At 32.3% G+C, this 13289-nt stretch overlaps 2 protein-coding genes and 1 non-coding gene across 4 annotated transcripts; 1 reads left to right on the top strand and 2 right to left on the bottom strand.

Moving 5' to 3' along the window:
- Positions 1-3357: 3357 nt before the first annotated feature.
- Positions 3358-4670, top strand: LOC145731091 (uncharacterized). Of its 2 annotated transcripts, none has more exons than XM_081982683.1 (5): positions 3358-3639; positions 3742-3905; positions 3956-4228; positions 4281-4397; positions 4475-4670. In XM_081982683.1, the coding sequence occupies exons 2-5, from the start codon at positions 3792-3794 to the stop codon at positions 4547-4549; spliced, it is 579 nt and encodes a 192-aa protein (XP_081838809.1). In that variant the 5' UTR covers positions 3358-3639; positions 3742-3791; the 3' UTR covers positions 4550-4670. The 2 variants fall into 2 exon arrangements, with proteins under 2 accessions (XP_081838809.1, XP_081838808.1); XM_081982682.1 differs by having other exon boundaries at positions 3720-3905.
- Positions 4561-7306, bottom strand: LOC145731092 (uncharacterized). The gene is made up of 4 exons (XM_081982685.1): positions 7027-7306; positions 6868-6978; positions 6689-6811; positions 4561-6630 (listed from the first exon to the last, which is right to left on the bottom strand). The coding sequence occupies exons 1-4, from the start codon at positions 7157-7159 to the stop codon at positions 6296-6298; spliced, it is 702 nt and encodes a 233-aa protein (XP_081838811.1). The 5' UTR covers positions 7160-7306; the 3' UTR covers positions 4561-6295.
- Positions 7307-12999: 5693 nt separating this feature from the next.
- Positions 13000-13071, bottom strand: TRNAD-GUC (transfer RNA aspartic acid (anticodon GUC)). The gene has a single exon. It is a non-coding gene; the product is annotated as a tRNA-Asp (tRNA).
- Positions 13072-13289: the final 218 nt, after the last annotated feature.

Raw genomic sequence — 13289 nt, 5'->3', positions numbered from 1 at the left:
TCCAATAAATACTTTATCTTTCTCAGTAAAACACTTTATCTTTTAATTACCTTATATAAAAAGAAAAAAAAATCTTATAAAAGAAAGACCAATTAAAACATAAAATATCGTTCTGAAAAAATGTAAAATTTAAGCACTGTTAAAAACGTTATATATATACCGCCAATAATAAATAAAATAAATAAATAAAAAAATTACATAATTTTTGGAACTGCATAATTTATATTACCATAATAAGTAAATTAACTGTAATAAATTTTGTAGCAATAAGAACTTTTACACAAGTTTGGACCATTCTGAAAATGATAAAAATACCTTGGAGACCGGTAAATTTTGTTCAAGTATAAAAATACTTGTACGCCCCTTTTATTAAGGGCGTCTAATTCGGCTTTTTCGCAGACATATCTCCCCGCGTAATAACCATAAAATTTTCCTAAACTGGGAAGTATTATATTCGAGTTCTCAGGCAAAGTAAGAATTACGGCTCTCGGGCTAAAAGCGGCACCAGAACAGCCAGAGAAAGCAAAAGCGCGTTTTTCAAGATAAGGAAATACGGAGGCGGTCGGGGTACGAGAGAAAATTGAAATTTTTATGGATAGATAGTAGAACACCACACTATAGAGAAAATCTGCAAGATTAGAGAGTTTCATAGTATCTTTTCGACATTTTGGACGCTAGTCAATTTTAAATAATAAACGATTAATTAAAAACAACAATAAACGAACCGATGACGGGCTTTGTCCGGTCCGAAATTGAAATAACCCAGTGCCGTGGAGATAATTCCGTTCTGTTGATTGCGGATCCAAAGCGTCGAGATTAATTCACTGTTATATCGCGTCCTGGCTGTTGAAATTTCCATTTCCACGGCCATTAATCTCGCAGTCGATCCGCGAACCTAGTTTTCCCAAAGGCGACATTTTATTGTCCCCCAGGACAAAAATGTTCGGATCTGTCGTCGACGTCGTCATCGATGGGTTCTGACAAATTTACATACGCTTTTTTTAATCGGTTTTACTATTCAATTTCTACAATCCGCAACAGGAATAAAGAATGATATTCAAATTTTTATTAACAGCAATTCAGAGTTTCAATTCTGAAATAGAAAGCATAAAGTGAACAAATTGACTTTAAATACTTTGTATCCATTAATTTATTTACGTTTATTGGGGTTTTTATCTCTCCGCACCAAAATGGTATGTTGGCAAAATGATTTCCACTTCTAATTTCAACTAAGTTGAAATTATAAGTGGAAAGGACCATCAAAATTAATTTTTGGTGGAAAATCCATTTTACCTTCTCTACATTTCGGTGAAAAATTTATTACCGTCTTTAGAGACTCTTCAAATACTGCACCATATGGACTTACTTCCTTAATACTTTAACCAAGGATTTACTAATTTAAGATTAAATAATAAACCACGATTAAAAACTACTTGGTTGCGCCAATGTAAAATCTGTAAAATGTAACTAAACCGAGATTAGTCAATGACAAGTGTTTAGTAATTTGACTACAACTATAAGTCGTTAATATAGGAAAAACGCCTTTATTCTTGTTAAACACATATACAAATGGAATGCAAATTATCTATTTTTACCTATAAGGCTCAGTTGTACAATAGTGGTTTAGCTTTAAGTCCAAGTCAGAAATTTCACTTTGACAGCAATGTATTTCAAATGGCAAAGTTTAACTACCAGATGCAGTTCAACTGAACTGGTCTTTGTGTTTGTAAAACTGGGCCTAAATAATTCGTTTATTAGTGTCATTTCAGTTGCTGATCAATCTGATAAAGAACATGCAACTCTGACTTTTTAAAATATAATATCAAAGATGTTGAGGTAATTTTTGATATACAGGGTGTTAAAATTGACAAAAAAACTTGGTTTTTATAAAATCGTGGAAAAAAGTACACTTTTTTAAATGATTTTTAGTGCAAAAAGTAACAGTAAGTTAATAGAAACTTTTTTTCATATTTTTGGACGAGCTAGCTTATCCTGAAGTCATCATAATAAAAACTCGTGATTTTGTAAAATCTAATTTCTATAACGAAAAAAGTACGACAAGGCAAACAAGAAAACATCAGGCTAAAAATCTGAGCTCTAATAGTATTCCATATTTACAAATTTTGAAATTTGACTTGTACAATAAGCCAATAGAAAAGTTCTGATAAATCTACTTACATGGATTATCTATTTTAGAACTTATTTTGAATAGATCCACGAACTGAAACAATTTACTAAAAACGCACATTTATGTTCATCAACCTGGATTAATACAGTTTGTTTCACATTCCGATTTATATTAGAAAGTTTTAATTTGTAATAATTTTTTTGTTTAAGTTTTAAATAAGAATGCAGAATGAAGTAAATAAGAATGTTCTAAACATTTTACGCAGCAGAAGATAAAATTAAAACATCAGCTAACGATCTAAGAAAGTGATTTATTAAAACTGTTGGTAATGTATATGAAACATTTACTAATCGAGTAAATAGATCCAATAATATTGATATTGGAATTTTCTGCAAATTATTAGTTGGGTAATTGATGTGTACTTACTCTCAAATACAAGTAATGACGATAGTGTAAATAATTCACCAACAAACTCCATTTTTCTCTCTATAAATAACCGCTAACATAAACTTTACCTTCACAAATAATATGTGCACGTCAAATAAGATGTTCTGCGAACATAATATTATGTTGATCCAGTTCAAAAAACTGGAAATGTTACAATATCTTTCAGGAGATAATTTGTTAATTTAATCGAGTGAATTAAGAAGAATAATGTTTTAAAATTCCGTAAGCTGGACCAAAAGCGATTTTTCAATGAAAATGCTAGAAGAATGAAAAGAAGAATCTTTATCAGCGGGTGCCATTGATATTTTGACTGTGGCATTTCCTACACGAACTGTCACAGTCAAAGTAACATTTAACCTAAACATTCGGTGCAGAGGACGGTAAAGAGTTTAGTCTTATCAGAACGTGGAAATTAATCAAAAAGATAAACTCACAGTTCACTTTATGATAATAATTTTTCATGCTAGAAAGTTACATGTAACAAAAATCTCTGTCTGAATTTGACAACTCTCTCCTTAATTGAGACCGCTCCAAGACTGTCCAAGATAATTCGGTTAGAATAATAATCAATACTAACTACAAACATTAACAAATTGTGAAAAGTGGTTGCAGAACAAACACAATTTATATCAGAAACAAACTAATTTACGTTGATTTTATCAAAACGAGTTATACTGTCCAATCAATGGTAATTAAGCGAATATGACCCCTTTTTATTACTGATGACGGATTTTTATCGATAAGCAACTGATAACGCTAAATACTGGTGTGGATCCTGTTGATCAGCTTATATAGTTTTCAGAGTAATTATTATGCGTGCGTCTCGGATTTCGAGAAATTTTACGTGAAGTCTATGTAAACCAAGGGTGAATTTAGTGTAACCATAAACTTTGGAATTAACTAGCCAATGGGGAGGTTTAAGTAAACCTAATTAATTGGGAGACACTGACTGAAATCAGATACAGGGATACATGGAATCCGACAAGCTAATCAGACCGAACAAATACGCTGTACGGTACACAATATCGGAAGTAATGTTGTTTATGTCAGCAGCTGTTATTTTGGTAAGATTTTGCTGTATGGTTACTACAGTTAAAAATGTTAAATTTGTTGCCTATAATATCAATTCTATCGGTTTGAAAAGTTTGTAGGTTTGACCCTTCTAGGCTTGACAATATGGTCGTTCATATGGAAACTAGTAGTTTACAGAAACTTTATGGATTTAAAAATGGACACAACCTTCCTAACTCTTCCAAGTGGACTGCTCATTATTCCTTGTTTCTTCCTGACAATGCTACTGAAACACAACCAGCTCAAGCACTTGATAATGGTAAAATATTTAAATATTTAATACAACAAATCAAAGTGTTAAATTAACAGATTTTCGTCATCAATACTACCGCAATTACCATGCTATTTACCAGTTACTTTCTGGGAACGCAATACAAACTGCACTATACCAATGAAACCACGCATTTATCCCACACTATACCTACTCAACCATTAAATTACACCCTATACAGTATTATAGCAAGCTACGAAGAATCTCCTGAAAATACTACAGCCTTGGATAGACTGCAACAGACGCTTAGTTGTTGCGGATCTGAAGGAACTAGAGATTTTATAGAAATCCCCACGTCTTGTTGTAATAACGTAATAGTTTTAATAATAATGGTGAAGAAGTTTGTAAAACTAAATCTTACAGGAGGACTGTGACACTAACGGATACTATGTTAGAGGCTGCCGGTCGACAATCCAAGGAAATGTAGCATGGCAAAACAACGTAATGGTATCAGTCATTGAATTGTTTATTCTGATGTATGTAAGTATGCAATTTTTTGTTTTATTATGCAAATACAGGGTTGTATCACCAGTAGCTTAAAAATAAAATATTTTCAGTTTTTCAACATAGCAATGGTGATAACCGTTTACGTATCCGACCACTACGGAAGGCGTTCAAAAGAAATAGAATGAAACAAAGCAGATAACAAAACTGGTTTAATGTAAATACAGCTGAAGACAAGGGAAGAAATTAGTGTTCAAAACTGTATTGTACTTTGTTAATACGGTTATACAATATATGAGTTTTTATTAGTGGTGGTTATTTTACTACTAGGCTTGGCGTTTTAGAGTAACATTTTCTGGATTTTTTACCAAATTCAGTGTTACAACAACCAGCCGAATTTAATTGAAGCCTGACTGTAGTAATAGTAGTAGTTCTATCATAGGTACTTGACAAATTTTAAATGTTAATAGTATAGTTACAACGTTAGAATAACATTAAATATTGCGTATATCACTCAAAGCAATAGAATAAAATAATAAGACTTCTTTAACTTTAACAAGCTTATAAGGAATGCGGTAAATGCAATAATTTCATAATTTTACAACAATTTCACAAAATTTTTAAAGTGTGCTTTCACAGCCTATGCAGTCTATGACCAATATTTCTTCAATAATTACATATTATTCCCTATTTGTATGGAACAGCTCTAACTAGTATACTTTGGTCAGTTAGATTATTACTATTCGTCGCTTCAAGTCTCATCCACGCACAATGGTGTTTACTAATTAATTTACAAACTTTAATTTCTAAGAATAATTCAATAATTTCAAGAAATAAGGTACAAAAGATCTACTAAAGCAATATATTCGGGAAAGGTTTGCAAGTTTAGAGCCTACACAAACCAACAATTCGACTAAAAACATTGACAAAACGTTGCGCATTTGTGGAGAGCAATATGCCGTTTTAAAAAGCTCAAATAAAGAGATATACGAGAAACTAAAGAAATTTAACAAACTTGCTTTTAAATGTTTTCATAAGCATTTACTTTTTTTGTAATTTTTTTATAATTGAGTGGTCAGTCTTAATACAGGGTGTCTCTGAAAGGTCTGTAAAAAATCCTATGACATATTCCTAACATAAAAATAAGCCGATTTAAAGCAACTTACCTTAGTCCAAATTTGCTCCGTTTGCTCATCTTTTTGAATCACTTTTACCATGTTTTCTTTATAAAATTAAAGCTAATTAAACTGTTATTATGTTAATATTAAACAATAAATTAGTTGACCATCATACTGTAAACTTGCAAACCATCAACCAGTAATAAACAAACATAAAAAATTATACTAAGTAGTGCAAATGCTATCAAAACTCATTTAATTCACTGTAAAAAAAAATCAGAACGTAATTTTCAGTCTAATTTCACAACAAGATATATTCGAAAATTTAATATTTGATATCACAGATGGTTAAAGTAAGAAATTGTTAACAATACCAATTTTCTTCTAATTAATAAAGGTGGACATTATGTCCTTTTTTAGTGGCATCTTAACTAGAATGCCTTGTCAGTAATAACATTCCTATAATTCAAGGTAAAGTAGTAGCCCATTTTCTGTGGTTAAGTGGAGGTGTATGTGTAAAAATGACAGGTAAGAACACTCAGCTTTCTCCACAAAAAACTTATTTTTTATTATATATCATCTACAGAAGCTTAATTAAAAAGTGAAGCTTCTTTAAATACATTTTTTGTGGAGAAGGCTGAGTGTTCTTACTCATCATTTTTTATTCCTATAATTGCTAGGAATAAAATCCAACAAAGAAAACTTGGTTACCAATAAAAACTTGTCCACCTTTAAGATTCAATTACTAGTCATAAAAATAAATTCAAAACTGTTAAGTAGAAAAGACTTAATCAGCCTACCTTGTACAAGTTGAGACTACCAAACTTCCTGGTCAGGATGAAACAAAAATGTAGCTATACTAACTGAAATCAAGAAAAAAGCTACTAGCCCCAAAATAGCATAAACCGCAGTGATCAACCAGAAAGCAAACAGGTACAAATTTTTGTTGCAGTATTTCCCTACAATTGGATCATAATTGGGTTCATACTCTTTGTAAACCCACACTGACCCTATAATAAACCACCCAGCCATGAAACAGTTTAGTAGGTGTTGGGTGGGAGATTGTTTGACACTCTCATCCTGTCTTTCCTCCTCTGTTTGTCTGACTCTAGATGAGAGGTGGAGTAGCTGCTTTAGAATGCCAAAAATTCCTTTAAAAACAAATACTTGAGTAGGTACAGTAGCTATAAAAGTGGTTTATTTCCTTACCTCCTACTAGTAAATAAACTGGAATATACTCTCCTTGGGGACATTCATGCAAGTATATAGAACCCATAACAATCATACAAATAGGGATTACTATAGTTATTCCTAATATTATAGAACATCCCACTGTAAATAAAAACTCTATGAGTTGAACTTCTGGGAAAGTGAGTCCAACTACTTACATGTCCCTAAGATTATAATTACAACATTTCTCAAAAAGTCAATAAGTCCTGTACTAGACTTTTGGGCTTCTCGCACTCTTCCAAACAGTGAATCATATGAAGGTGGAGGAGCTAAAATAAGATGTAAATCCTAGTTACAGGCTGGACAAACAAACGTACCATTAGGGTTGATTGCCTCCTCGTACGAAGGAGGCGCCTCCGCTTCCTCGGGGATGCTCGTGATCGGGGTGCCCCCATGAATATTATACAAAGGGGGTGGAGGATGACTATAAAGAACGTTGGCACCAGTCATATATGACACAATTTTACTACACAATTACACTACAACTACATAATCGGCATGAAATATGCTTAAATCATTGTCTCTGTTTAGAAACTTTCATTATTGTTTAAACTTTCACCCCTTGTTTATTTTATAAAAACTTGACAGCCGGAATGACAGTTAACTAGTAAACAACTGATAATTGTCAAATTTGCGTCTCTTTGTCCTTGTTTAAAGTAGCAGGGCAAACAAGGATAGCAACAGTAAAAACAAAACCAACAAAAAATCAAAGATTTTTGCAGCGCCATCTAAAAGATATTTGTGAAGTAGTAGTAATGGTCGATATCGTTTCCTTTACTAAGGTTTCAGGCAAAATGTAAAGCAACAGTTTTCTGAACAGATGGCGCTTAATGTTCTGAAAATAAGCGGCATATTTTAAATTTTCAAATATAATATTATTAAATGCCTCAAACCTACATTTTTGCGGTATTATTACTTTTGTAAGAGTTAAAATAGTGATAAAAAAGTTTGGTTTAGAAATGGCAATAATGAATAATTTCTTTAAGGTGTATTACACGATCATACTTTAAACCAAGTTTAAGTGTGGTTCAGACTGTGACAATGCAGTTCGGAAAAAATCACTGTCTGAACTACACTTCACTTAAACTCATGATTAAAGTCCAAATATGGCGGTAACTTATATTCGTCTGTACTGACGTACTTTAAACCAAGTTTAAATTGAGTTTGGTTTTGAATGTGACAGAACAAGTTGAAAAAATTACAATCTGAACTACGCTGAAGTTAAGTTTGTCTTAAGTATGACGGTGTAATAATCTTTCATACCTGCTGACCCTTTCATAAAGTTGAGGTTTGAATGTGACAGATCAGATGCAAAATAACACAGTCTAAACTAAGCTTGCTGTCCTTAAACTCAACTTAGCCAAGGAAACGGACAAATAAAGTAAAAACAGAAAGTTCAACAAATTAAAGTTAAATCGAGTCTCTAGAGTTGTTTTGTTGATTATTACTGTTTAGAAGTCACAGTAAGTTTTCATAAGTTTTGCATTATCTACAGGGTGAGTCAGTTATACTAGCAGAGAAATCATGTCATTCAATATAAAGCCAGAGATCACTTTAATATATTTTTTACAAAACTTTTATTACAACTGCAAATGTGTTTTCAATTGTAAGAGAAAATTATATGTTGGATTATATGCTTTTATTATAAATTCCTACCAAAACAACTATGCCTACTATTCAACCATAGACTTAGGTAATACAAACAGAGAATGTAAAATACAATAGAAGAGTTGTTTACACTTAGTAATTTAGTGACAAAAATAAATTTTTGTGTAGATCATCCTTGTTCTGAAATTATTGTACTAAAATTTTCCATTCTGCCTTAACTCATTGAAATGCGAAATTTTATAACGACGCAAACAAAAATAAATGAAAATATGAAACCTATTTCAGAGTGTGGCTCTGTTAATTATTAATGAACTAGCAAAGCAAAAATATGTGCTATACTGTGAATAACCTTTGGAAACCATCAACGTATAGAGCCATCAACTTACATATCAAAACGAGTGCTTGGCAATTGATGATGATATCTTCTATAAGTACCACTAAGATTGAAATATTTAGCTGTGATGCTTTCTGACATTTTATTAAAATGCACTATTTATTACCACCTATTTGCGTTACACCAAAAAGTCAAAGATTCCTAAAGTTATCTAGTTTGATTCGCTCGTGCGAGCAAGCACTGCACATCACTTTAATACACGTAAATTACGTCAACGTTGCGTAACATGATTCTTCAAGGAAGATATAGCTCGTGCGTTCGTTTTCGGTTTGGTTGACGAATTAATGACTTTGCTCGTTGCTCTTTCAATTAAAAATAACAAATCTGCATTATCTTATTGCCTTAAAGTCTAAATTGAAGACTTTCAGCGAACGTCATTACAACGTGATGGATGATCCAAGGTTTATCGTTATAATACCTAGAGAACTAATATAGATTTAATTGCAACAGTCTTAGTTTGGGTTTCTGATAATTTTCCTGTTTTACCTTTTTTAAATAATGCCGCAGATGGTCTATGATGACGAGCATAAAAGATACGTAAGCCTTAAAGCATTTAGGCCAGCACTAGGTCACGTCAGAGGAAGCAAAATATGAAGAGCGAAAACTTGCGAACCTTATTACATTATTTACATAACAAATTATTCCACCGACATGTGGAAAATTCACATCATCATCATCATCATCGCGGGTCGACATTAATACGAAATCCCGTTAGGTGGAGCGTCGTAAAGCGACAGTGCGATCACGCAAATTCTTCGGAATTTCTTGGTTCCGCAAAAGAAAAGCGGACCGCCGGCACTGGAATCGTGCAACGTTGCCAACCGAAGAACTATAGTTATCGAATGAAATATATGATACGCATCAGAGATCCCTTCTATAGGTACCATTATTGTATGAAGCGATTTTTCTACGGTTTGCCCTATAGTTCGCCTCAAAGCACGATCTATTATATGCTTGGTTGCCGTTGACTATTCCAGCGACACAGTTCAACGAGATTAAGGCTGTTTTTTTGAAAATTTTGTTAAAGTGGTATTATCAACCGCAACAAGGTTCTTTTAAAGTGATCCCATTTTTTAATACGTTCTAAGAGATTAACACATGACATTTTCAGACAAAGACCATCAGGCATGTGAACTACATACAAGATGACAGGTATATGAAATGTATGATACGTGCAGCTTACAGGATGGTTCAATACATGTTGGTGGATGGACTACTGCACACTTTTCCATGTTTTTCTAATGCCTCAAAGCAATTTCGATTTAGCAAACACTGTTCAGAGATGTCAGTGTTTTTCATAATTTTACCATTGTGAAATGTGTTTTCAAAATAGCAGTATGACCATAGACATTTCATAGGCTCCCACAAAATCAATGCAAAATTTGTAATTTTTCAGTATCTATTTCATAATTTGGGACTTTAAACAATATGGCGAATAAATTTGATCAAATTTTACATTAATTTCATTATATTTTTTCAGAGATTTCTACTTCTACTTGGGTCTTTAATTTATTATTATAGAAAAACATTTCAAAGATTTTTTTCATCAACCAAAAAAATTGTTGGTACAAGTTGGTGCATCGAAAAACTGATGATTGGATTGATTATGAAAAACTAAATAATTTGTTAGTTTTAGTTACTCAAACTCAAAGGCATCTAGAAGTGCTACTTCAGTTCAAACTTCAAACTACCAAAAATAAAAACTGATCGAAATTCTCTTAACAATGATTCCCTTTAGTTTGACAAAAAATTATACAAATTTCCACAATTACCATGCATCAGAAGATATACAGGGTGAGTTTTTTTCGATGTTTAGTGAAGGGTTAGAATGAATGAATAATGCTAGAATGATGTTCAGATAAAAGTTGTAGATATATATGATGAACAAGATAAGCTATTCAAATTTTTTCTATCGCTTGTCATTTTCGACATATGACAGCAACTTTTTTAATGGAAAGTTTCTAAAAAGGTCTTTAGGTGGATAGACAGAATACAATCGCCTAACACTGACAGTTCCTATTATTTAATTTAATAATGTTTTGCATTAAACTTGCCATTTGAAATTTTTTGAAAACGCTGAATCTATAAATTCTAGTTTTCTTATTCTCCTCGAATATAAAATAGATAATTTATTGGATGTGTACAAGTTGTTTAAAATGATTTTTTCCCGTTTGGAGGTGGGATATGGTAGAATGCTAGACCTGAAGTGCAAAATAAATAGGCATTTCTATAAACTAAATAATTCATGAAATAAAATGTCAAATGACGCAAAATAGCAGGCGTTGCGCTGTAAAGTTATAAGCAAAATGGCCGATATTAAAAATGCATAAATAAAAAAAAAGGATAATTCCGACATTTTAAAAAACAAGTATGTCTTTTCTGGTATTCTTAAAAAGCTTGAAAAAAAACTTTTTTGGAGATGCTAATCTTTCTGTGAAAACGGAGAGTACATATACAATTCTTATAATAAAACATTCCATATGGTTTTACTATTATTGACCATATTGCAAAATTGATAAAAGTAATCTTTAATGTATTCAAATGTCTGAAGAAACCATCCTTTCTCTAAGAAGCTATCATAATCATCTTTAAAACAGTACAAACCAATATGTTATTCCAGCAGAAAAACATGATGTTCCTTAAGAAGGTAATTACAAGTTGTCGGCTCTATAACATTTGAAAAACCTTGACGACCAAAGTAAAAAGTCATCAACACCAAAAGAGCGTTTCTCTCTACCTTTGTGGAAGTGGAAACAACTATACGGCTACTATTTGGCCAAACCAAACAAGACGACCCATTTCGCGAGACCGAGCATCGTCGTGGCATTCACCAGGTACTTCGAAAAGTACGACTTGGCCGTGAAAGACCGGGAAGTCGAGAGCCATCGTCGAGGCCAACAACCTGCAGTGGCCGAAATAAGCCACGGCGAAGGCTTCCACGGCTCAACGCCGACGGTACACGCAGAATAAAGAAACACATAGCAGGATGCTTCGAGCGAAGATATTGCGAGACCCGTAAATCGACCAGGATCTATTTAATGCTAATGCTATTATTTAGTTAAATAGGTTCAAACTGGCCGGAAAAAATAGGAAACCCAATAATTGCCGGCTGTTTAAAAGCAAACGAACGAATAAAGGAAGTAATTTAAAACTGCCAATATCGAGTTTAGTTCTTTTTAGTGGTTTTCAGTAATCACAATGGTCGGGCTTTGTCTGTTCGTTTAATCCTAAAAGAATAAAGCCTAATGTGGAATATTCAGGTAGAAAAATTAGTCTGAAGGTAAATTTTTAACAAAATGGACCAAGAGATATCTAATATCACCAGGTAAGATCACTACTGACTGATACTGATTTTCATAAAGATCTAAAGAAAGAAATGAAGTTGATTTTGATTGATTTTAGATACAGAGAAAATAAGGCATTTTCGAAAACTGATGAACACAATCCAAATCTGTAGTATTTGCGTAAAATTAAAATTGGCGATACAAATCAAATTCAAAACTTTAAAATTTTTTAAGATTTTTAAAAATTTTGAAAATTCGTTCAGTGTATAGATCTCAGAAAAGTAAGATAGTAACATCTGCAAACCGTTTTGTCCTAACATCACCCGTTTCCCTGCTACAACCTTTAAAAAATATTGAAAATTTCAATATTTAATGGTAAACCTTTTAAAAATTCTAAAATTTAGAGAAAATATTTTGGATTTTATGAATTTTTAAAGTAGAAACAAGTTTTTGTTCTCACTCAATAACAAAACTCTTATACATTTATTAAAACTATCCAGAAATGCAATAATATACAGTCAGTACACTCTTTTAACTTAACGTTTTTTTGTAAAACTTTGAAAATTTAAAAATTTTAAAGTCATAAGTAGGTACTGAAGACTTTTGTATTTAAGTTTTTTCTTCTTTTATGCGGTTTACAAGATACAAAAAGTAAAAATTACAGGTTGTGATAAAGAAAACCTAAATGACGTAAATCAACATAATCATAAGCATCAGGTAGTTAAAGTTATCTAATATTTTTTTGTATGTTAGTATTGATTTTTTTATCAATTTAACCTGTAATCTTTATTATCTTTAATCATACGCTTTATTAACAATTTACTTTTGATGTTTCCTTTCCGCCATTTTTCCCTTCGAAAACTTAACTTTTAGTTTTTAGCTCAGTGGTATAGTTAAAAATGCCTTTTTGTGCAACAAATTGCAAAGCGTTATTAATTCTGCTGTTTCTGTTAAGTGCGGGTATAAGAAAAAATTTTAAACTAGAGGAAAAAAATAAAAAAGTTCTCTCCGGCCGGGAATCGAACCCGGGTCTCCCGCGTGACAGGCGGGGATACTTACCACTATACTACCGAAGACTTGAAAATGATGGCATCTTAAAGCTTCTTAACCCACGCTTGAAAGACAAATACCCGCTGTTTACCCGCCAATAACTCTTAAGCGCTACTATACTATTATTCTTTGCAAAATAAAGCACTATACTACCGAAGACTTGATATCAATGTCATCTTAAAGCTTATTAACCCGCGCTTAATAGATGAATACCCGCTGTTTACCCGCCAACACCATAATTTGA

Source organism: Ips typographus, linkage group LG6 (assembly GCF_016097725.1).
Source record: "Ips typographus isolate SLU linkage group LG6, UJ_Ityp_2.0, whole genome shotgun sequence".
NCBI lineage: Eukaryota > Metazoa > Arthropoda > Insecta > Coleoptera > Curculionidae > Ips > Ips typographus.
Note: the sequence above shows the minus strand (reverse complement) of the source record. Positions and strands in the feature narration are given on the sequence as shown.